General features: G+C 43.3%; 1 protein-coding gene across 3 annotated transcripts in view; it reads left to right on the top strand.

The window, feature by feature from the left end:
- NR6A1 (nuclear receptor subfamily 6 group A member 1) overlaps positions 1-24,613 on the top strand; it is a 215,463-nt gene extending 190,850 nt beyond the window's left edge. For 2 of the 3 annotated variants that reach the window (XM_065928470.1, XM_065928472.1), the window contains 6 exons: positions 3,123-3,277; positions 4,617-4,844; positions 6,189-6,443; positions 13,293-13,414; positions 17,592-17,744; positions 19,452-24,613. In XM_065928470.1, the coding sequence (XP_065784542.1) occupies positions 3,123-3,277; positions 4,617-4,844; positions 6,189-6,443; positions 13,293-13,414; positions 17,592-17,744; positions 19,452-19,540 (1,002 nt within the window). In that variant the 3' untranslated portion in view covers positions 19,541-24,613. The remainder of the gene's footprint in view (positions 1-3,122; positions 3,278-4,616; positions 4,845-6,188; positions 6,444-13,292; positions 13,415-17,591; positions 17,745-19,451) is intronic. The other variant, XM_065928471.1, reaches the window with a different exon arrangement.
- Positions 24,614-24,878: the final 265 nt, after the last annotated feature.

A 24,878-nucleotide genomic window follows, 5' to 3' on the forward strand; every position in this document is an offset into this window, starting at 1 on the left:
TGATTACTTTAGCTTTGTAATATGTTTTGAAATCAGAAAATACAAGGCCTCTAGCTTTGTTCTTTCTCAAGATTGTTTTGGCTGTTTGGGGTTCTTTGTGATTTCATATGAATTTTAGGATTTTTTTTTTCTGCAGAAAAAAATGCCATTGGAATTTTGATAAGGATTGCATTGAATCTATAGGACACTTTGGATAGTATGGAGTTTTTAAAAATGTTAAGTCTTTTAATCTATAAACACAAGATGACTTTCCATTTATTTGTGTCTTTAATTTCTTTGAGCAGTGTACGAGTCTTTCACCTCCTTAGTTAAGTTTATTCCTGAGTATTTTATTCTTTTTTAATGCTATTGTAAATGAGATTGCTTTCTTAATTTTCTCTCCAGGTAATTCATTGTTAGTATATAAAATGCAACTAATTTTCTGTGTTGGCTTTGTGTCCTACAGCCTTGCTGAATTCTTTGATTAGTTCTAATAGCTTTTTGGTGACATCTTTAAAGACATAGAAAGACTGTATGCCTTCTGTGAACAGAAATAATTTTGCTTCTTCCTTTCTAACTTGAATGCCTTTTCTTTCTTTCTTTCTTTTTTTAATTTGCCTAGTGCTCTGCAACTTCCAGTAATATCTAGAATAAGTGTGTTAAGAGTGAGCATCCTTGCCTTGATCCTGATCTTAGAGGAAAAGCTTTCCATTTTTTACCTTTGGGTATGATATTAGCTATGGGCTTTTCACATATGGTCTTTATTTGTATTCGTTCTTTTTATATTTAGATACAGTAGAAAGTTTATCCATTGGGAAGAATTCTTAAGCATTTTCTCAATTAAAAACCTTCCTCAGTATTACCTAATGTTCTTTGAGTACCTTCTGTTACTCTCTCACCATGCCAAGGGATCTTCAGTCATTTACATCTACAGACTCTCTGTTTTCTCCAGAACTGAGGAAACGATGCTCAGAAAAATCTGTTTCATCTCTCGTTGCATTTGTGGTTTTGATACTGGGCATATAATTTTCCTTTTAGTCTTTTTCTGTTTCTAGGTGGTATGTTAGGAAGAGAGAGCTGTTATCTCCAAGACCTTAATTGTAATTAAAAATAAAAAGGAATAGAATTTCCACTTGTTGAGCACCTGTTGTGCCCATGCACTTAATACCTTTATCTTAGATTAACCTCCCAAGTCTGTATTACTTAACCTGTTAAATAGTGAGGTTTGCTCCAGCATCTAGTGGGGGAACCATGAGCTATGAGGGAGTGTTACCTCTGTTTTACTGATGAGGGAGCTAAGGTTCAGAGAACTTGAATGATTTGCTCAACAATAAGTACCTAGATAGGAAATGGTGGATGAGATTTAAACCCAGATTCAGGCACTCCCAACACGCCCCATCTCCTGTTCAGTGCATTAGTGATTGCTTAGTGTCCCATGGGACCCACAGGGAGAGACTGCTACAGTCTAACTTTGACTCCAGCTAGGATAAGCGTGACTTTACCATAACTGGCCCTTCTCACCACACTCAGTTGCTTTCATGCCCTCCATGCTCTGCTCTTGCTCTCACCACCACTACTGAGGCTGCACATTCAGGGCCTCACTAGATATTTTGTCATTTGATGGCACCATTTGTCTTCCCGTGTCTCATTAAATGTAAAGAATGTTCTGTGTTCTGCAGACTTCTAAGAAAAAAGATTTGGGTCGTTTTTTTTTTTCCTTTTTTTTGCTACATGTGACTGAATAAAAAAAGACAAACCCTCAATTCAATATGCAGTCTAAGCTACTTAAAACCAATCACTCAGTTTGAGCACCGTGTAAACGTTTTCATTTTCCCTCCAAGTCCTCTGTGTTGGCTGACTTCCAGTTCTAAATGTCTCCTGTGTTTATGATTGGAGCAGCTCTTAAGTTCCCTCATAGGCTGCTGCAACAAAGAAGTATGCAATTTTGAGTCAGATAGACTTGGGAGAAAATGTCTTCCCAGGCTTTTCTTAGGAACAAAAAGCAAAAATTCATCTGTCTTCCTACTCAACATTCACTCCCATTCCGTGTGCTGACCTTAGCCACCTTGGCCTCAACCCTGGGTTACACACTTTGTGGAAGAAGTGTTCGGCCACTCCCTGTATGGCATTGTAGCTAGAGCACTGGACTGCATACATGGCTACTCCGGCCTCTTCCTCAGACTCCTGCTCAGACATGGGCAGGCCAGTTTGCTTGGTGGAGCTATAATTTCTTTTATTCAATAGCTTAGAAATGTCTTTCTTACTAAGAAAACTCATGTAAAGGTGTATAGTCAGTACTTAATAAGTGGACATTTATTCATTTATCCATCATGCATTTATTTGAGTACTGCTTTCTTCTAGATCCTGTCATAGCCTAAGGTCTTACTGGGGATATTTTTGTGATACATTATCCAGTGGTAATGAAGATACCATTGTCAACCTTCTATAATAGTTACTATGTGCAAGGCTGTTTTCTAAACATGTGTTAATATATTAACTAATTTAATCCTCACAACAATCCTATATGATACTTAATATTATTCTCTCCATTATACAGATGAAAGCACTTAGGTTTACATAATTATATGACTTGTTCTGAGATGGTACAACTAGAAAGTGGCAGAACCTGGATTAGAACAAAGGTGATTTGACTGTAAAATTCAAACTCTTAACTGTTATGCTATTCTGTCTCTCAGAATACATAGAATTATATGAGTGGATAGAAGAAAGACCTAAAATTCTATCTGAGCTTAGTAATAGAATGAATCAAAACGAAGGTGACATTTGAATTGGGTCTTAAAGTGCAAGTAGGAGTTTGTTATTGAAGAGTGGTGTTTCAACAGTAGGAAAGGCTAGATGAAGGACAAAGAGGAATGTTGAGGAACCTGGAGGCGTTATGGCTTGAGAGGAGGGGAAATGGGCAAAAGGAAGGCTATGGTGAGCCATAGTGCTGATAGGCAACCAAACTGTCCTAAGATTATGAGAGAGAGACCTGAAGTATAGGGGTGGCGGGGAGGAAATTTGGTTTTCTCTAGAGAGAGTTCTAGGAATCCCCATGAATTTTAAATAAGTTCTCAGTCCTAAAGAAGGAACAGAGGGTATCCTGAGCACTCAGTCTAACATATATCAATGCCTTATCAAAGATATCAGAGGAAGAGATCGAAAGGATTATGTCTGGGCAAGAATTTGAGGAAGAGGCCAATCATTGGAGCAACCATGGTGACAGCGACCACAGTTCCCCTGGGAACAGGGCTTCAGAGAGCAACCAGCCCTCACCCGGCTCTACACTCTCCTCCAGGTGAGCTTCAAGGCAATCCCAGCATCATCTGGGGATCACCCAAAGAGTGGACTCACAAGCAAGCAGTCTCAGGGCTGGGCTGCTATTCCTGCCCATCTGTCTCAGCCACTGTACTTTTACTTCCTCAGTCTTTTGGGGTAGGAGTCAGGATAATGCAAAGCAGCATTTTGCAGCCCATTTTTTAGCTAAAGACCTTGAAAATGTTGGCATTCTCTAGCAGACTGCTAAAGTGCTGTAGCCACTATTTGTGTCCATACTTTCTTCACCTAACAGAATGACATTTTAATTTTTGTAGCTCTTTTCTCTGGGTTATTTTTTCACTGGGGGGAAAAAGACACATTGACAATATTGGACTAAGCTATCATTTCTCTGCCTCAGCAAGAATAAAGATTTTCACATTATAAATTTTAAGAAACAGTGAAAACTTCAAGTAAGTCAGATTTGTTGGTATCATGAAATACCAGTTTTTTAACTCATGGTGCAAGAATGGTATCTTAAGTTAGTTGTTAGGTGTGAAATATAACCATCACCAAAGAAGATTCTTTTTTCCAGAAATTTCTGCAATAGGACATTTTTTTATAAAGACCAGATAGTAAATATTTTAGGCTTTGCAGGCCATACAGTCTAGGTCTCAGCTACTGAGTTCTGCCATTGTAGTGCAAAAGCAACCAGAGACAACAGGTAAATGAATGAGTGTGGCTGTGTTCTAATAAAGCCTCACTTAGCAAAACAGGCCATGGTTTATAGTTTGCCAGCCCTGTTACAGGAGATGCATCTAGGTAATATTAGTTGACTGAGTGGTTAGATTTCTCCAAAAAGGGGGGAAGATAAGAATGTGCCTTTCTCTTGATACATTTCATTATAGTTTTTATTCATTCATTTGTTCCCTAGCTTGTTCCTTCCTTTGAATGTCCAGGGAGTTGTTGCCACATGCCAGGTTCTTTGCTTGGTGCTGATTTGTTTTGTGGTCTGGCAAGACACTTAACCTGTCTCTGACTTAATTGTCCTAGCAGTATAAAATATAAACACTCACCTTTGTCATCACAGTCTATGAATATTCTGTGAAACTCCCCAAATGTGACAAAGAGAGCATGTAATCAATATTTATTCAGTACAACTCTGCCAGGTCGTGAGTGTCCAAAGGTGAGCCACGCCTATACACACTCGACAGAGTCCCCATCGAATAGGGGAGGCGTGCATGCTACCATTGACTGTGGTCCTGGCTTACTGAAGACAGGGAGCATAGCCAAAGAACACCTGAGCCACTTCCTGGCTCACTTCCTCTGAGGAGGCAGTGGACTTGTGATGGTTCTGCTTGACATGAGACTTTTCTCTCCAGCAGGTCTGTGGAATTAAATGGATTCGTGGCATTCAGGGATCAATACATGGGGATGTCTGTGCCTCCACACTATCAATATATACCGCACCTTTTTAGCTATTCTGCCCACTCGCCACTTCTGCCCCCACAAGCTCGAAGCCTGGATCCCCAGTCATACAGTCTGATTCATCAGCTGGTGTCAGCCGAGGACCTGGAGCCACTGGGCACACCAATGTTGATTGAAGATGGGTGAGTGAGCCTTGCTATGTTTAGCCCTGCAGCTTCAGTGTGACCCCTTCCCCACACCCACCTTCATCCCGGGCTTTGAAATGAGTCAGGGTATAATAAGTGATGACTCAGGCATCAGAGGACAAATCTGTGCTTATCATTGAAGTCAGTGGTCTCTAATTTTTCTCTTGAACATCTTTTCTCATAGAGCTGGGTCTATTTATCTGTCCCTATGGAACTGGGATTAAAGGGCTTTTGTTTCTGGTTGGGCTTAAGTAAGCCAGACCTTGAAATGTGCCAGAGATGCCAGCTCATCTCATCCAGAGATGAGCTGTAATTCTGGATAAAATTGTACATTAGGTTTAGACTTCTTAACATAGTACTGGTTGTGGGCTGTCTGTATCCCTAGTCAACATAGTGCCATGTGCTCTATGTGCAGGCCTGAGTGAGTGGAAGAAATACTCTCAGTCCTGTCAGCTCTGCCTGAGTAGATAATAGTTCAGCCATTTAGGCCTACCCATTGCTGTACTCAGTAGTCATTTGACCTGAACCATAGGCTATTTGAGTGTGTTATTAAGCTTAGATCTCCTTCTTCCTCGCCGCCCACCCAAGATACCCTGAGATTTCTTAAGCTAGTCTCCAGTTTCAGAAGAGGAAATTCAGTTATCTTCCTACAGGGAAGCCATCATCAAACCTTTACAAGTCAGGTGTGGGGGTGTGGAGAAGAGTCACACAACAGGGCCTTGAGAAAAAGAAAACTGGGACCCTATTTCCTCCAGCCCAGAGATGAGGAAGTCCCTGTTCCTTCCATTGCACGGTAGTTTAGAAGGGCCGAGCAACTCTAGTTTCCTGAATTCTCACCACCAGGGGGTGCCGTGAGAGCAAGAAAAGCTTCTGAACATGTTGTATTCTTTTTCAACTATCTCGCCCCACAGCTAACTCAATCATGGTTGACTCAATTGACTACCTTGAGTTTTGCGTCAACCCATGTATTGAGTGGGCACCAGATGTACCCTAACGGAGCTTTCATTGCCAAAACTGGGAGTTTTTTTGTAACACATAAAGCATTAGTGGACACCGAGATTAAAAGTCATACTCCTGACAACTGCCCAAATTTTTAAGCCTCCTTTCCCCTTTGTAACCTTTTCTTACCAAACCTGCCCCTCCAGCCTTGAGCTTACTGCGGGCCCCAGTCCTATCCTTTTATCATTAGACTGAATTGAATGGAACTGGAGATCCATGGTGAAGGGCAAGGAGCCCACTGCCAGAGACCCTTTGTGCCCTTAGGAATATCTCCCTCCTTGGCCCCCATCCTTACTGCTTTGGCCACCAAAAGTAACTTTCCCCTCTCCGTACCCCCTCCAGATATGCTGTGACTCAGGCAGAGCTGTTTGCCCTGCTTTGCCGCCTGGCTGATGAGCTGCTTTTTAGGCAGATTGCCTGGATCAAGAAACTGCCTTTCTTCTGCGAGCTCTCAATCAAGGATTACACGTGCCTCCTGAGCTCTACGTGGCAGGAGTTAATCCTGCTCTCCTCCCTCACTGTTTACAGCAAGCAGATCTTCGGGGAGCTGGCTGATGTCACTGCCAAGTACTCACCCTCAGATGAAGAACTACACAGGTGAGAGCTCCTTGCTGGGGAGGAAGTCTCAGGCAACTAGACCATTGTCATCTCTACCAGGCAGGGTGCCTGGCACTCCACAGGATCGGCATTAAAGCCACCCAGGGATGGACGTGAATCTTCACTGTGCCACTGACTAACTTGTAACTTTGGTCAAATCTCTCATCCTCAGGTTCTGAATTCATAAAGTAGGGTAATGACAATACCGTTCCAACAGGGTAGTTGTGAGGAAAAAATGATAATGTGCAGCAAAACTTAGCAAGTGCTTAACTGTTATTTTGATCACATCTGGATTACTGAGTTAATGTATCTGGAAAAAACAGAAATCTGAGATTTTCCTATAAGGTTAGGGACTGTGAGCTATCATTTATAATCCAAGAACAGGACCCCAGAGTTATTGTAGTACCTACTGTGTGCCAAGCACTGGGCTTGGTATTTTACATTATTGTCTTTCTTTCTCACAGCCTCTAGCATTGTAGGTGTTGTTATGCCCATTTTATAGATGAGAAAACTGAAGTTCAGAAGGACTTGCCCTTGAGGGTTTTAGATTTGAACCCAGTGTCTATATTTGAATCTGTGCCTGCCCAACTGAAATCTTAGGCTCTTTCACTGTATCTCAGATGCAGTAAGATAAGATGATGGAATTGAAATACTGAGCTCTCCTTTCTTGATGTTTTCCACTGAGTAGGATCTTTCTAACCTCCTTGCCTAGAGCAGGTTACATCCCCAAATCAGAAAAAAATGATCCATTGATACATTTCTGACTTACTGACTTATTTATATGAAAAACAAAGTTTAAATCCTATTTTAATAGTTCCTTTACTAGGCAGTTCAAAATAATAGAAGTCATGACATTCTAGAACACCAAGAAAAAGAGAAGAAAAGGTGCCCCCATGGAAGGAAGCTGAGAAGGTGGTCTTTTTGGAACTTCTCCAACTTCTCCAGCCCCCAGACTTCTCTGCACATCTCCCTCTGCCACATAATCATCCTAATAAGCTGAGACTTAGGCTGGGAACAAAGCTCCAACACCTTCAAGGGCCCTTTGCATAGCTGAGGGAGGGAAGAGTCTGGGTACTTTCTCCACCAGTTTTCTATTATTTCCTTATTAATGATGGTTACTGGCTTGTTGGTAATCTATAAATGACAAGAGTTTTAACCCAGCTGACATTTTGTCCTTAAACAGAGCTATCTGATTTTGCAGATAACCTAACCCTTTGTCTTGAGCCTCTAATTCACTTGTTTCCATCAATCTCCTGTCTCCTGCTCTGTAACTCTGGGCCAACTTGAGTGTTTGGATAGCCTAAGCCAGCTCTAATATTGTCAGAGTTTGCAGAGCTGGCCCAGTGAGCTTGGCCTCTCTGTTTGCCTGGAATCCACCAGTGCAGCCTGAGGCTGTCTAAAAAGTGTGCTCTGCCCTCTGTGGGATGATGAGTTTTCCCAAACCCTCTGCAGGTAGGCAGGGATCACTGACCGTGTGGGGTTCCCTGGCTTTATGCTTCATAAAAAACACCCTGTCCCACTCTTTCCAATCTTTTGAGCTGAAAGAACAAGGCAGGGACCAGTAACAGCTGAACTAGTGAGGGAAGTTTTACTTTCTACGAAGGGTCTTTATCAGAGAGAATCTAGAGCTCCACTATCCAGCATAATAGCTGCTAGTCTCAAGTGGCTATTGACATTACTTAAAATAAAAAATTTTTTAAAAATAAATAAATAAAAAATAAAAATTTAGTTCCTCATTTACACTAACCACATTTCAAGAGCTCTGGAGCCACATATGGCTAGTGGCTGCTGTATCGGACAGTTGCAGATATACAATAGAACATTTCTATCATCACAGAAAGTTCTGTTGAACAGTGCTAACTCTGAAACACGAGTTGCAGCTGAGCTCTCAAGTGGGTTCTGAGGATAAGAAATAGATTTGTTGTTAGTACTCCCACTCTACTATGGAATCCTTCAGTGGAAAAATACAAGTTAAACTTCAGCGTGTCATTTCTGATGCGATGCTGATTTATTGAGCACCTATTGTGTGTGTTGGGAGGAGAGGTGTTGAGATAACAGATGGTGCAGACATGGTTTCTGACTCTGAGATGAAAGCTCATATTCTTGATTTAGGGTATTGTGGGACAAATAGAAGCAGAAAGAATCTACAGTTCAGGGTGATACTAGTGGAGATTGAGGAGGGCTTATGAGGGACTGTGAAAGCATAGACTAGGGAATGAGTACCTCTACTTGCATGATCAGGGAATGCTTGCCAAAGAGGAGAAAATATTTGAGCTGCATCTTGTAGGGGAATTTTTGTAAGCAGATTATAGAGAATAGGAGGCAGGCAGGAGGATAACACAGAGTCCTAAAAATTATTGAGATTCTGAGTGAGTGGTTTGAACATGTAACCAAAATGCAATCCTGTGGATTAGAGTATAGAGAGAATACATCTAAGAGAGAGAGAAATGAGGGGAGGAATGGCAGGAAAGAAAGATACAGGAAAGACAAGTCATCAGGATACTCAAATGCTAATCGAAAAAAATTTGGATTTTATTGTGTCAATGGTATTAAGTAGTAGGACATTTTAAAGTGAAGCAACTGCGTGTCAGGTTGCATTTTAGAAAGATTCCTGTGGCTATAGAGTTCAGGATGGGTTGCATGGACAAGGCTAAATACAGTGTAAGAAGCTGGTCCATAGGCCAGGAAAAGTCAACAAGTCCTGGACAAGGCAGCAGTGACAATGGGATTAGAGAGGGCAGCACAGAGTTAAGAGATGCCAGGGAGGTAAAGTCAGTGGGGCCTCAGTGAGTGAAGAAGTTGGGATACTGCCAGGCAAGTGGGCACCAGTTCTCTTAACCAAGATAATGGAGCCTGGGAAGAGAGATGCACCTGTCTGAGATTGACTCAGAGTCTGAGATGCATGTGGAACTTCCTAGGAGGCCAGAGGAAGTAGAAGTACAAGAACTTTTGGAATCAGGCTCATCACTGTAAGTCTGTCCCCACTCTGCTGGAAACCGAGACTGTGGAGTCTGTAATTGGCCATAGCTCTTTCCTACCTTGTCTGCTGCAGTGTTACTCCCACTCCCCCAAAATGCCTTTAGTTTTTCACAACTGTTGAATGCAAGTGAGTTCCTGCTGTCACAAAAAGGCTTTTCTCAGATGATACATGACCACCTCCTTTTCTCTTCTCAAATATTGAATCAAATTTATGGTGCCCATTTTCCTTAATCAGGCTGTTATCAGACAGTGAGCTGGGTGAATTTGATTTAAAGCAGATTGTAGCACCAGCCAGTGACTGCTCCTGGCCCTAATCAAGACTCCTTCACTCTTAGGAGAAGATGCTTCACACTAGATGGGCTTTAATGGGCATGTCTATCTTGTGAGCACTAGCTTCATTTCTGCCAGATCTCTGGAAACTTGCCTCCTAGCTTCCTTGCTAAGGCGCTAGCTGTAGGTTCAAGGAAACTCAGTCTTTTCTTTTGGTTGTGATAACAGGAGTGATGCTACTGCTGCTGCTGTTAATAATGATAATAGCTAACGATTAAGACTGTTTATTGTGCCAAAATCCATCTTAAGTGCTCTACAAACATTACTTGTTTAGTTCTCACCACTTCCCTAAGGGACCATACTAATATTATCCCTGTTCCACACATGAGGAGCAAAAGGTTCAGAGAGTGAAAACTCAAGGCTGCAAAGCTAAAAGAGATGGGGTTGGGATTTTCACCTTGATCTGTTGTGCTCCAAAGCCCAGACTCTACCATTACTAAATTTTTTAGCCTTCTCAAAAGTTTGATTTTCTGCCCTGCAGCCACAGTCTGTCTTCTCATCTTGGAGTCTGTATGTGAGTGCTGAGATGGCAGTTCCTCTAAGGCTGTGGCCGATGACTGCCTCTGGGAGTAGGTGCATTTAGATGAATGAAAAAGAGACAACTGGGCCTTTCAGCTCCCTTAATGGGACATAACTTACACAGTGTCAGCTTCAATTGCTGACTGAATGGTCCAGTGGTTTGGGGGATCCTTGCAGGCATGTTTTCCTTGTCCCAGCATGTTGTGTAATGGTAACCTAGAAGAAGAATGGGTGTGTTTGTCCAACTTTCTGCCTTTGAGTGCTGATAATTTGTAGACAGGGAATACAGGGGCGTTAGAACTGTGGAGTGGGCAGATGTGGAGGAGGCACGGCTACAGGAGAAAGCAGGCTCATGGAACAGAGAACAATTTGTTTATCAGGGGGTGGGATGCGGGGTGTGGAGGAAAGCTTTGCAGTCAGTCTGTGGAGACTGAGTGGGGGCTGCTGGGCTGGCTGCCAGCCCCCTGCCATGACTGCCAGGGGTCCATGATGGTTGCCTGTCCTAGAAAACTTCAGAAAACGGGTGTGTGCTCTCCCGAAGCAAGAGGGCAGATCTGGGTCATATACTCAAGCCAGGCGTGTGGGAGTTCCTTTGTGTCCCTCAGGTCAAGACTCAACTAGGAATAGGTTTGGCATTGCTGTCTGGGGGTCTGGCTGCTAGCCACACACCTGCAGGGTCTGCAGAGCCAGAGTGAGCACTTCAGGCAAGAGGTTACTGATGAGGGGAGAGTGCGTTATCTTTGCTCCCTACACTGCTTGGCCACAAGACAGATGCTGACACTGCTGCTCTACTTGCATCCTCCTCTTTCATGCCCAACCCCATCCCGTCTCCTCCCTACCCCTCCACACAGATACTAGTGGGCATTTTCAGTAAAGAGCTTTTACGTCTCAAGAACAGAAGTAGCTGGCAAAGTACTGTGATGAGGAGTGATCTTCACCCCCAGGCACACTGCCTGCTGCAGGTCTCAGCATCTTGGAGGCAGCGGAGGGGCTGTTCTGTGCACTGCAGCAAGTCCAGCACCCACTCTGGGAACAGAGACCTCCTGCAGTGGCCACTGTGGTAGCCTTTCCCAGTTGCCAGTTAAGAACAAGACGGTCAGGGGAAGGACACTGTAATGCTGAGAAAGCAACAGGCTTGGGATGAGAAAACGTTCAACCTTGACCCTACCACCATTTACTTTTATTATTAACTTGCAACTTTGGGGAAGACAGCTCTTCTGCATCCTCATCCCTAACATGAAGGTGGTATTACTTATCTCACAGATTATCAGATTATCAAGAGGGTAAAATATAAGACCACAATAAAGGTATGGTAAATAATCTCTCTGAGCCGTTGTTTCAACGTGTGAACAAAGAGGATTATAATATCCATTTTGTGAATTTATTGGGAGTATCCAATGAAATAATGTATGTAAAATATTTAACAAAGTATCTGGCAAGTAGCTAACACTCAACAAATGGTAGAAGAGTAGATATGGTTATTATAGTGGTTATTAAGTATAAATCTATCAACCAGTCTGGGAAAGTATTAGTAAAGTTGTAAAAGCCATTGGGCCAAGAGCCAGAGAGAAACAAGTCAGCCATGCTGGTTCAAATCAGTGAACTGACTGGGAGCCAAGCCTTGAGGCAGAGGTTCGGGGCTCTGGATTGCAAGTAGCTGCTGCTGCAGCTCCCCCTGCTGCTTGAGAAGTGCAAGTGCCTCTGGCCCCAACAAAAGCCAGACTTTCCCTAGGGAAGAGAAAATGTCCTGCTTTCCTGGAAAGCCAAGCCCTTGCAAAGAAAGCCTTCAGAGTCAGCACAGAAAGCAGTAGGACCCAGACAGCAGTAGAGTATCCCCAGGAGTTCTGGACCCTACCCAAACAGGGTCTTCTTGCCTGGCAAGGGGCTACAGTACCCAGATCTGAACATGTCGCCAGGAAGCAGCTCTGAGGCTAAGCACTTCTCTTGACTCAGCTGTCTAGAACAAGAAGACTAGACACTGGGCCTGACCCCAGCTTTTATAAACTCCTATTTCCCCACTAAGGCTTTGCCTTCTTGGTTTGAGAGTATCTCCATTTTTGGTATAAGATATTCCTCACTGTGACCTGGAATATTAGTCCCCCAGCCTAGAGCTCCTTTGCCTAAAACTTGGTCTTTGCCTCAAGGAATTAACTTCTCATCCAAAGAAAGCAAGCATGGTCAGCATTGAGTCTTCTCTGCTAATGGAGGCCACTTTGGATTTTGAGAAGACCAAGATCTTAGGGAGCTGGCCCAGATTCAGGGTTCTCAGTCCGTTCCAAGCTAGCCATGTGCTTATGGACCAGTCCCCTCTGTTCCTTGAAACTGTAGTGTCTCAAGTGCACAGTGGTAATTGTAACCTCACTTAGGCCATAGGGCTGAGAACATTAAATTAAATGAGATAATACATATAAAGTACCCAGCACAGAGACTGGCATGACATGAAGGCTCAATTTATGTCTCCCTCCCTCCCTAGCTGAAGTCAGGCCTGCCAGTAGCCCTGCTGGAAACAGTGAACTTAAATACAGTCAGCAGCTTTTTCTTCATTGTGGCAGTTGCACACATAGAACCACAGCTCATGGTAGCTGCCGTTGTTGCTGAAGGCTGTGTCGCAGCAACAGCAGTATCTTAATGACGCATTTCTCTACATTTACTTCCCAAGCACCCTTTGAGCCTTGCACCCCGAGCAGGCAAGCATTATTTACAGAAGAGATCCTCAAAACTTAGAGGGGTCAAAGGACTTTCCCAAAGTCTTATAGCTTGTATGTGATGGAGTAGGATTTGAACTTGAACATGACTGACCCTAATTGACCTTGAGAACAGCAGCTTGTATGAGCTGCCTTGGCCTCTAGACAAACCATGAATTCACCTGTCCTTCACAAGTGCTTCTGGATTCCATTTCCCCCAATCTCAACCTCTTTCCTGTCTTAGTTGCTTTAAGGAGGTGTAGGAGACTTCTGTCTCCCTTCCATTACCTCCACTGGTAGTCAGAGCCCACTATTAACACCTGTGTCTGTTTTCCAGATTTAGTGATGAAGGGATGGAGGTGATTGAGCGGCTCATCTACCTGTATCACAAGTTCCATCAGCTAAAAGTGAGCAATGAGGAGTATGCTTGCATGAAAGCAATTAACTTTCTAAATCAAGGTGAGTAACTGAGGGTAGGAAGAAAGGACTCAGTTTTCTTTGGCCAGCAAATATTTGCCCTCATGTTTCTCGCCTATCTCCTTTACCCTCAGGCCTGTCGCATCATATGGGTACTGATCTTGGAAGTCCCGCGCTGCCCTCCTCATCACCCTGCCCCACTGTAGTGCAGGGATTTTTTTCTTCAAACCTAAATGCCACAGCCTCTATAACTCATAGAGGAAGGAAGAGGATTTGCTTTGTTTAGTCAGTTTTAGTGCATTTAAACACAGACACCAAGGACAGTACATGCGTCATTTAAAATATGCACAAGTTTACCAGTGACTGAAGAAGAGCAAAGTGACTGATGAAACTATTGGAGATAAGGAATCTGTGACAAGCTGGCCGTGGTTCTGACGGGCCCCTCCAGGGCAGAGTGGAGGTGCACAAAAACTCACACCCATATCAAGCATGGCTTTAGTTAAAAGAGTGGTGATCATGACTTGCATGGAGTATTACCTGTGAAGTGGTGTTATGTAGCTGCTGGTAACCAGAGTATGCAAGAAAATTTGTGTTCCCTTTTTTCCAGAATAGCATGTGAGTGAGCTGCTCTCAGAGTGGAACTGGGCTATTTTGCTGCCTGTGACATTGAAAGTGCTCTCTTCCTATATTCAGTTTCCTAGTCCAGAGACTCTTGATTCCCTTCTCTTTGCCAGCTCCTCCCTTGGTACTAGCTAAACCTCTTCCTCTTGCTTCCTCACCTCTTATATATCTGTCTGGTGTTCTGTGTGCCTCCCTTAGGCCAGGCCCTGTGTCAAGGATTAAAGACATTGCAATAAATTAGATCCCAGGCTCCTAGTCTCAAGAAGTACACATTCTGATGGCACTTGATGCATTGCTTGAGCCTCAAGTGAGGGGAGAGGGATTCCCTGGTGGTCCAGTGGTTAAGACTTCACCTTCCAATGCAGGGGGTGCAGGTTCGATCCCTGGTCAAGGAACTAAGATCCCCTTGTGCCTTCTGGCCAAAAAATCAAAATGTGAAACAGAAGCAGTATTGTAACAAATTCAATAAAGACTTTAAAAATGGTCCACGTTTTTAAAAAATTTTACCCGAAAACACCCTCTACCACTCAAATGGAAGGAGATCAATAACAACTACTTGGAGAAAGAGAAATCTGATAGTGGAGCCTCAAAGGCAGAGTAAGATTTATATAGAGAATATTTATTAATATATTCTATGTATGCAAAAGGGATTGTGTGTGTTTATATGAATACACTATATAATATATACATGTACATGAGAAAGACATCTACAGGCATACCTTGGAGATACTGCTTGTTTGGTTCCAGACCACCACAGTAAAGTGAGTGTTGCCATAGAGTGAGTCACGTGAATTTCTTGACTTCCAGTGCCTGTAAAATTTATATTTATACTATACTGTGGTCTATTAAGTATGCAGTAGCATTTTGTCTTAAAAAGCAGAGTATATACCTCAAAAAAAAAATGCTTTATTGCTGAAAAATGCTAGCCATCATCTGAGCCTTCGTGAGTCATAATCTTTTTGCTGGGGATGGTCTTGCCTCAGTGTTGATGGCTTCTGATTGACCAGGGTGGTGGTTGCTGAAGATTAGGGTAGCTGTGGTGATTTCTTAAAATAAGATAGCAGTGAAGTTTTCCACATGAATTGACTTTTTCTTTCATCAGTGTATTCTGTGTAGCATGCCATGCTGTTTGAACATTTTACCCCCAGTAGCACTTCTTCCAAAATTGGAATCAGTACTCTCAAACCCTGCTGCTGCTTTATCAACTAAGTTTATGTAATATTCTAAATCCTTTGTTACTGTTTCAACAGTCTCTATAGCTTCTTCACCAGGAGTAGATTCCATTTCAAGGAACCAGTTTCTTCACTCATTCATAAGAAGTAACTCATCTGTTAAAATTTTTTTCATGTGATTGCATCAATTCAGTCACATTTTCAGGCTTCACTTCTCATACTAGTTCTCTTGCTGTGTCCACCACATTTGCAGTTACTTTCTCCACTGAAGTCTTGAGCTCCTCAAAGTCATCCATGAAGGTTGGAATCAACTTTTTTCAAAATCCTGTTAATGTTGATATGTTGACCTCTTTCAGTGACTCAGGAATGGCCTCTGAAATGGTGAATCCTTTCCAGAAGGATTTAGATTTATTTTGCCCAGATCCTTCAGAGGAATCACTATCTGTGGGCAGCTATAGCCTTAGGAAATGTATTTCTTAAGTAGTAAGACATGAATGTTGAAAGACTCATTGATTCATGGGCTAAAGAATGGGTGTGTTACAGGCATAAAAACAGCATTAATCTCATTTTACATCTCCATCAGAACTCTTGATGCTCTGATGCTCTGATGACAGGTGCTTTGTCAGTGAGCAGTAATATTTTGAAAGGAATCTTTTTTTCTGAGGAGTAGTTTTCCACAATGGACTTGAAATATTTAGTAAACCACGTTGTGAACAGATGTGCTGTCATCCAGGCTTTGATGTTCCATTTATAGAACACAATCAGAGTAGATTTAGTATAATTCTTAAGGGCATTAGAATTTTTGGAATGGTAAATGAGCATTGTCTTCAACTTTAAGTCATCAGCTGCATTAGCCCCTAACAAGAGGGTCAACTTGTCCTTTGAAGCCAGACACTGACTTCTCGTCTCTAGCTGTGAAAAGTCCTAGATAGCATCTTCTTCCAGCATAAGGCTATTTTGTCTATATTGAAAATCTTTGTTTAGTGTAGCCATCTTCTTTAATTATCTTATTAGCTAGATCATCTGAATAACCTGCTGCAGCTTCTATGTCAGCCCTTGCTTCTTCACCTCATCCTTTTATGAAGACAGCATCTTTCCTTAAACCTCGTAAACCGACCTCTGCTAGCTTCAAACTTTTCTTCTGCAGCTTCCTCACCTCTCTTAGCCTTTATAGGATTGAAAGGAGTTAGGACCTTTCTCTGGATGAGGCTTAGGCCTAAGTGAATATTATGGATGGTTTGATCTTCTATCCAGACCACTCAAACTTTATCCTTATCAGCAATAAGGCTGTCTTACTTTCTTATTATTTTTGTGTTCACTGGAGTAGTCTTTTTAATTTCCTTCAAGAAATTTTCTTTTGCATTTACAACTTTGCTAACTCACAAGAGGCCTAGCTTTCAGCCTGTCTTGACTATTGACATGCCTTCTTCACTGAGCTTAATCATTTTTAGTTTATGATTTAAAGTGAGAGATATGTGAGTTTTCCTTTCACTTGAACACTTATAGGCAATCATACAGTTATTAATTGGCCTAATTTCACTACTGTTGTTTCTCAGGGAATTGGGAGGACCAAGGAGAGGGAGAGACACAGAGGAACAGCCAAAGGAACAGTCAGAACACACAGCATTTACTGATAAGTTCACCATCTTGTATGAGCACAGTTTGTGGCACCCCAAAACAATTACCGTGGTAACATCAAAAATCACTGATCATAGATTCATATAACAAATCTTATAAGAATGAAAATGTTTGAAATATTGCAAGAGTTACCTAATGTGACAAAGAGACATGAAATGAGCAAATGCTGTTGGGAAAAATGGCACCAGTAGACTTGCTTGGTACAGAGTTGCCACAAACCTTCAATTTGTCAAAAATGCAGTATTTGTGAAGTGCAGTAAAGCAAAGCACAATAAAACAAGATATGCTTATATGAAGAAAAAAAAAAAAAAAAAGCTGGAGGGACCCAGTAGAATACCAGTGGCCCAGGTAGAATAGTCTGAGTAGATGCACACAGGAGACCCTGTGTGAGTATATGTACAAGTATGAGAGCATAGGTGTCAGTGTGATTTCTGAATGGGGCCAGCAAAGAGCAGATTTAAAGCTATTGTGAAGGATACATTGGGAAATCATTCAGTCTCTTGTTCAGCATCCACGAGTACCTGTTTTGTGCCAAACCCTGTGCTGGGAGCTGAGTATGAAGTTGAGAGAGATGACAGACTATCCCTCAAGGGGCTCAGTCTAGTGATTGTCCTTGATAATTTTTTCATTTATCTAATTTCTCTTCTCTTACCCAGAGCTTTTATTCCTCCATGTCAGAAAAAAAATATCCCCTGTTGAGACAATGTTTAATAACTTTTCAGTGAAAGATACACATATTCAAGGAACTGGCGGAAGTCCCTCCCATTTCCTGTGGTCTTTTTTCACAGATATCAGGGGTCTGACCAGTGCCTCGCAGCTGGAACAGTTGAACAAACGATATTGGTACATTTGCCAGGATTTCACTGAATATAAATATACACATCAGCCGAACCGTTTTCCTGACCTCATGATGTGCTTACCTGAGATTCGATATATTGCAGGTAATGGGTCCTGGGCTTCCTTGCTTTTCTTAACTTGTGAAGGGAATGAGGAAAGCAGTGTTTTCAGGATACTGATGCCAGGCCCATCACCAGCTGATTAAAAGAAGTACTAGCCCTGCCCTCAGAAAAATTTACATGATAATGAGAAGTTTGTTTTTTCTTTGTAGGGAAGACAATCTAACATTGCCTAGGCTCCTGTAATGTGCACGATACTTGGTGGCCTGTTATTCAATCTCAGAACAATTTCTGCAAGACTTGCAGTTGACCACTCTATATGGATGGGGAAACAGGCTCAAAGTTTTTCAGATTAACTTCATTTCCTGAATTATATACATTAAAAGGGTGGGTTTTACAGCATGTGAACTAACTATATCTCAATTTTTAAAATTAATTTTATTGAATAGAATTGCCTATTGGAGGTTTTTGAGGATCTTTCATTTAAAGTGGCGACTTTAAAATGATTGTCAAAGATCCTGCGTTCACAAAGCAACTTTTGTTGTAGTTGTTTTGTGATCTTGACCCCCTTCTGAGCTTCTTGACATTTAAATAGGTCCATTTCAACCTAAAATCCTGGCTTTTACTGTTGTTTTACTTCATTTGGTAAAGAATCTTGTTTACAGTTATCTAGCACATACTGAGGGGCAGCTCAGAACTGTGACGTCTGGGCTAAGATTGTTTCTGTAAAATTAAGGAATACAGTTTTGAAGGGAAAAAATGTTCAATCTGATAAAATCAATTTTTAACTTCTGGGCCACAGAATAGTCTAGGAGATATGACCTGGACCTAAATAAACTGGTAGAATTTTAGGAGTGTTTTGATAGTTTATGTCTCAGCATTTTCAAAACTATGTTCTTCCAAACGAGATATGAATCAGGTGCTTTATGAAATAGAAGTTAGTAATTATACCCCACTCTCCCCCACAGAACTGGCAGAATTGTCAACCCTGTCAGCCCTTGGAATTACATGGGAAGCTTTTAATAAATACCCATGCTTGGGTTGCATCTCTAGAGATTCTGACTTAATTGATAACGGAGTGGAGCCTGGTCATCAGTATTGAAAAAAAAAACAAAACTCCCCGGTAACTCTAGGGTTCTGTCAGGGAGAATTGTAGCCTCAGATATTTACAAAGTATATTATCTCACTGCACGCTCTTAGAAGTCCTCCAACTTAAAACAAGCAAACCTGTTTTAACCCTGAATTTCTCAATTTATCTTCCCCTATAAACTCCACCTCTCTCCTCAGTACATTTTATTCCCATTATACTATTCTGAAGAGCAATGTTTTATAGAATGCTGGTTAAAGATTCTACTAGGAAATGAAACAGGATATAAGTTTCTCTAAGAGGACACCTAAGAATACTTCTCAGTTTCAGAGTCCTCGTTTGTAAAATGGGGATAAAAAGTAATATCTATCATACAGAAATATTGTGAGAATTAAATAAGATAATATATTTAAACACCTACCACAGAGTTAGTATTCTTTGGATAGTAGCCATAATTATAGCTTGCACCAATACTAGACTCCCTAGGGCACCGAAATGGGGCTAAGGATTAGAGTTAGCCCAGTCTGTTTTACCTTTGTAGTAGTCCTGGCACTTTCCTCGCCTCAGTCACTCAAAAAGGCAGTGTTCTTTCACCAGCCCGAGAGGAGGCAACCCCCATTTCACTGGCTGCCAAAACTGACTCTTCTTTTTCCACCTTTTCCCAGGAAAGATGGTGAATGTTCCCCTGGAGCAGCTGCCTCTCCTCTTTAAGGTGGTGCTGCATTCCTGCAAGACAAGTGTGGGCAAGGAGTGACCTGTCCCCAGCACCCCTCCTCAGGCCAACCCTAACGCCTGGGGTGGGCAGGACAGGCTCCAGAAGAAAGCCAGAGAGACCAAGATGGAGGCTGTGGAGCAACGTTGCCAGTTGCCTCCACAGCAAGAAGAGTTTTTGTTTGTTTGTCTTGTTTTTTAACCTCATTTTTCTATATATTTATTTCACGACAGAGTTGAATGTATGGCCTTCAACATGATGCACATGCTTTTGTGTGAATGCAGCCAATGCATTTCCTTGCAGTTTACAGAATGTGAAGATGTTTAATGTTACAGTGTTGTCATTGTTTAGAGATAGTTCTTTTGTATTTTGAGGGAGAGGGTGGGATGGGGCTGAGATGACTATTTCCATAATGTTGACAAAGATGACTACCTCAGTGGAAAGGGAAGGGTGTGAACAACCCTACTTTTTCCACACGTTCTCAGCAGACTCATATTTGTCTGTCAGAGAGCAAATTGCCTTTTTCTAGCTACAGAATTACCAGGTAAAAGAGCACACCATAAAAGGGGAAGTGGTGTTAGGAGGATTACTAAGCAGAGTGGGTGAGACATTGGGAACAGATCAAGAGATGAGGATTTAACCATCTCTTCTCTTTGGGAAGCATGAAAGTTGAGAGTTGGGCACAGTGACCAAATCTAAGTTAGGTGTCCACCTTCCAAGCAAGTCTTCAGGGAGAAGGGTTTCCGTTCTCACACCACACTCTGGGGCCTCCCCTCCCCACCATCCATACCACCAGTACTAGTTTCTGCCGCTGTCACCTTTTCACCTAGGCAAGACCCTGGTGATAAGCTGATCCTTGGGACTAGCCTACAAGCTATCTTGGGACTCGCAGCTACCTAGTTCCTTACTCTCCTTATATTCATTGCTTCTCCCTTATAAACATGACTTCCTATTGACCCTTTGAAAAAACAGCTGAACAAAATGTCATGTTCTAAATCCTGATGCTCACTACTGATTTATTCTCTTTTCACCTTCAGAGGTTAGTGGGACAAAAGCCAGACTGCTAACAGAATGAACACTCCTCCTTTGGAGGTCCCGTTTATCTCCCCACCCATCCCATCCCACCTCCAGATCTGAATCAGGAACTGCAGTCTCTATCTCAAACAGCTGGAAGGACCATTCACCCATCTGCTGACCAGAATTTTTGCCCCTACATTCTACTCCAGGCTCTCCTAATCGCTCCCAAAATAAGATCAGGTTTCCTCAGAATAATAAGCCCAAGACCCAGAGTGGCGCAGCTGCCCCTTAGAGTGTCAGTGGCCTGGCTGACTGAGGTCTGGAGGGCTAGAGCCCAAAACTCCTGGAAGGGAAGGGGTCTTTAAACTACCTCGTGTTCCTAAAGGCCCAGCTGCCCCCCGCAGGTATGGCCTGACCCCTCATTCTTTCACTGCCTGCCCCACCTCGTCCCGGGAACCGTTCCTTGCCCTCTTGGCTCTGGCCAGCTGCCACACCAGGTCTGTCGTGGGATTCTTTCAGGTGCTTTCTCCTTCTCCGCCTCACTTCAGCCGTTGTCCCTGCGTAAACCCAGGTCCCTCCCACAGCCAGTGCAGCAGACAGGCCGTTTAGCTGGGTACATCCCCAGGTAGGCTTGGGGGCCCACAGGACCTCTTTTTCGCCTGTTTAGTCAAAGGCCGTTTGCTGTCTTCCCAGCTCAGCCCAGCACACTTACGCAGAGGGCCACCACACTGTGTGCATATCAGGTAGTCTGTGTCAGATTGTAATTTTTTCTTTCCGGTGAATTGTTACGGGTACAGAGAGTGAAAACTGTCCTTTGATGGATCTAAAACTCAGAGCATTACTTCTGAATGTTGTTTCTCCAGTTGCTCTGAGAAAGGGAAAAAAAAAAAAGGAAAGGAGAGACATGTTCCTCAGGAAAAGCTCCAACCAGAATGTTTTTCACATGTCAATGGGAAGATTTGTGTGTATCTGTTTATTTCACAGTATTTTTGTTTCTCTGATCTTTTATTTAACTAAACTAGATCACAGTCTTTGGCTATAGGTCAGACTCCGAGCCACTTTCCTCAAGGTAGGGGAGGATGCACATGTCAGAGACCCCTTCTCCAAGACAGCTCCTGTGTGCTTATCTTTCTTTGCTAGACCTCCATCGGTCAAATTATTATTATTTTTTTTGAAATTGTTTTTCTTTTAAGTGTTTTAGTGGTTGGGTTGGGTACTGAAAGGAATTGCTCTCTGATGAGGCAGGAGCATGTCTCTTTAATACTGCAGCATTAAACAGAGCAGATTGTTAATTTGTGTGGGGAAAGGTTCTGCAAGTTGCCATTGTACAAATCCATTTTTACAAATGTTTGCAGCAGATTCCACAGAACAAAGAGCCCATTCATTGCCGAGAGCCCTGCAGAATCTCTGAGCCAAGTGGCCGTGTGTTCCGAGCCGGAGCCTGACCTGTGGACCGCCTTTAATGTCTTCTGCACCCAGTCCTTTTATGACGTGGGCTTTTTTTAAACAGGGTAAAGTGACTGTGTTGCGTCGCAAACTCAGGTATTATGAGAGGAAGGTAGGAGTGTAGCTAGCAGTGTGGAGACATTAGGTCAGCCACTAGATGTATTTGTGAATTCAGTTTGAAGGACACAGAGAAAGGTTGGAGGGGGAGGTTTGATGTGTTGTTTTTTGCCTTTCTTCCCATGATGTTTGGTTAACAGGTAGCCTTTTTGCTAGTGGAAAAGAAAAAAGTTGTGCATCTTGTCTGTAATTCCCCTCTCTTCTGTCCTCTCTCTGATCCTCTGCCACCAACAGCACTCACTTTGAGTGAGAACCTTTCCACCATAAAAATATGACCCTGAAAGCTGTGTGTTAAAGGAGAATCCCAATCATTGCACTGCATTGAAACTTACAAGCTTTTCTCTTCCTTTCCCTTTGCATGTTTTCTTGACCCAAGACAAAACTTTGGAATCTTGGAACTTCATCCACAACTCACGCTCTCTGGCTCCTTTGTCGGCTTTTGGAGTCTTTCACAGGCTTGGTGGTTTTACCCTCAGTCTGAAGAGACTCCCCAGAACCTGTCTCAAAGCACTCCACCTGTCTCAGAGGATACCCAACCCCCCAGGCCCGTTGCATAGTGAGGTGGGCAAACCTCCAGGGATGGAAAGCAGATCCAGAGGAGGAGGGGTAGAGGCAGCTGAGGAGTCTCCATGGCATCATGACAGTCACCCACTCCACAGCACCCTGCCTCACACCTGCCACCCGTTGTCAGAGAAGGGAGTCCTGCCATGGCCAGTATGTTACCACGTCCTTAAAGCCCTGGGCTTTCTGAGCTAGCTGCCTTGCTCTGCTGCCCATTTCTTACCTTAGTTTGTTCTCAGTTTACTGGGGAATGGGACAGATGGAGACAGACAAACCCAGTATTGGCAACATCCAGGCCATGTCCAAGGTTGGCCAAAGTAAAAAGACTGGCCTCGCCACAGGGCAGGAAGTTGAGCAGTGGTTCCAAGTCTTTAGCTCTGGGCCCCTGGTCTATGTCCTCTTTTCTAGTTGCTTTTTAAAATTCTGCAATTGTTTTGAGAAATCCAATTTTTTAGACCAACGCTTTTATTAAACTTTAAATTTTTCTTTATTGATTTTTTTAAAGTTAAAAAAAAATTAAAAAAAAAAAAAAAAAAAAAACCTAAACAAAATCCCACCACTCTTACTTTCCCAACTTGATCCATGAGAGTCCCCCTGCCCTCCCCTCTGCTTTTGCATCTGATCATTCCTCCCTCTTCCCTCAGTTTGATGCATCTATGTCCAGTGTCTGTGAAATGATGTTTTATCTGTGTCTCAGGATAAGAAACGGCAATCATTCCACCAGGTGCTGGAAACTGGTTAGCCTTGAGGCAAGGGTTTCTAGGGCCACAGCTCAGGGATGTGTATTTAATTACAGGGTCCCCAGAAACCCATCTCCTGGCTACCACAAGCAACAGCTTCTTTTCTGGGCTTAGAAGCCAGACCTGGACTGTTTCCTCAGAGGCAGGGGCCCCACAGACCATTGCTGGGGCTTCTTTAACCAGAGCTGGGTTCCCTTGAGACTTGGGAAGACTTCAGTCTGTCTTGTAAGATGAACCACAGTGACCCTGCCTCTACCGGCTCACATGATGCCCAGTCCCTCTGCCTAATCCAGTACCCGTCTGGCCTCTCTTCTCGGCCTGCAGCCCTCAGTGGGCTACAGCCTGCTCAGGAATCAGTTGCAGGCTCAAAGGGAAGCCATGAATCAGGCCAGAGCTTGCTTCAAGCCCAAGAAAAAATTTGTTTTACTGGTGGAGGCTAGTCTTCCAAATCCTGGAGCCAGCCCTGCCAGCCAAAGGATCATTTTTGCCCTTTGGTGACCATTGTTTTCTTTCTCTGAAATGTCTTAGATGATGATGTTGTTGACTCAAATTTCCATGAAAAAAAAAAAAAAAAAAAACTACCTCTTGAGTGACATCCTGGTCTATTCCTCTCTGAGGAATCTTGTGGGAAAAGAATACTGTAACTCCTGCTCTGTTTACATGTTTCTGTGGAGAAAGAAACCCTGCCTGCCCTGGGGTGTTGGGTGTTTTTGTCTGTGTTGCCATCCCAGGCCTGCGATAGGGGCTTGTGGCTACATTGTAATGTCTGGGCCCCTGTCTGGGGAGTCCTTCCCACCTGCCCAGCCAGGGACCAGCCACCCCCTTGAAGAGGCCTCCTTTTCCTTCCTGTGATGCAAGGCAGAGGGAGCACCACCTCCCATGACACCACCTTCAGGAGCTCCGAGGGCACGTGCATCCATGAGCCGCCCCCTGGGCTCCCTACCCAAGGCCCACCTCTACCCACAGTCCTGTACAGGAGTCGAGTAAACAGGATGTCTCTGAGCCCTTGTCCCCAAAGGGCCGGCCAAGGGCTGCCCGCCAACCTGGCTTCATCAGTCCTGCATGACCAAGTGACGGTTGGCGGGCTCTGCTACCCAGGCCCTCTGCTACCTCCCACCCTGCCATCTGGCACGGAATGGGCCCTTTTCTGTGAATTGACTACCTGTGGAAATGTGACCAATTAGTGTGAAATGCATGTTTAGTGAATGTTAGGTACTGTATTTGAACCAATAAATGTGAATCCTTCTGCACACGGCATCTTGTCTGTGAAGCATGTCTGGGGTTCTGAGGCGGGATGGCGGGTTGTTCTGAGGAGTTGGCCCTGCCTTCAGACCTGTTGCTCCTGCTGTGTGTGCTCGGCGCTGTGTTGGGACTCTTCACAGACCTGAACCTCCTTGAACTTCAAGAATTACTCCCTTTACTTTGTAAATGAAGAAACTAAAGTTAAATACTGGTGAAGGGACACTAACCTGCCAGAAAGTGGCACAACTAGAGGAACT

Source organism: Muntiacus reevesi, chromosome 3 (assembly GCF_963930625.1).
Source record: "Muntiacus reevesi chromosome 3, mMunRee1.1, whole genome shotgun sequence".
NCBI classification, from domain to species: domain Eukaryota; kingdom Metazoa; phylum Chordata; class Mammalia; order Artiodactyla; family Cervidae; genus Muntiacus; species Muntiacus reevesi.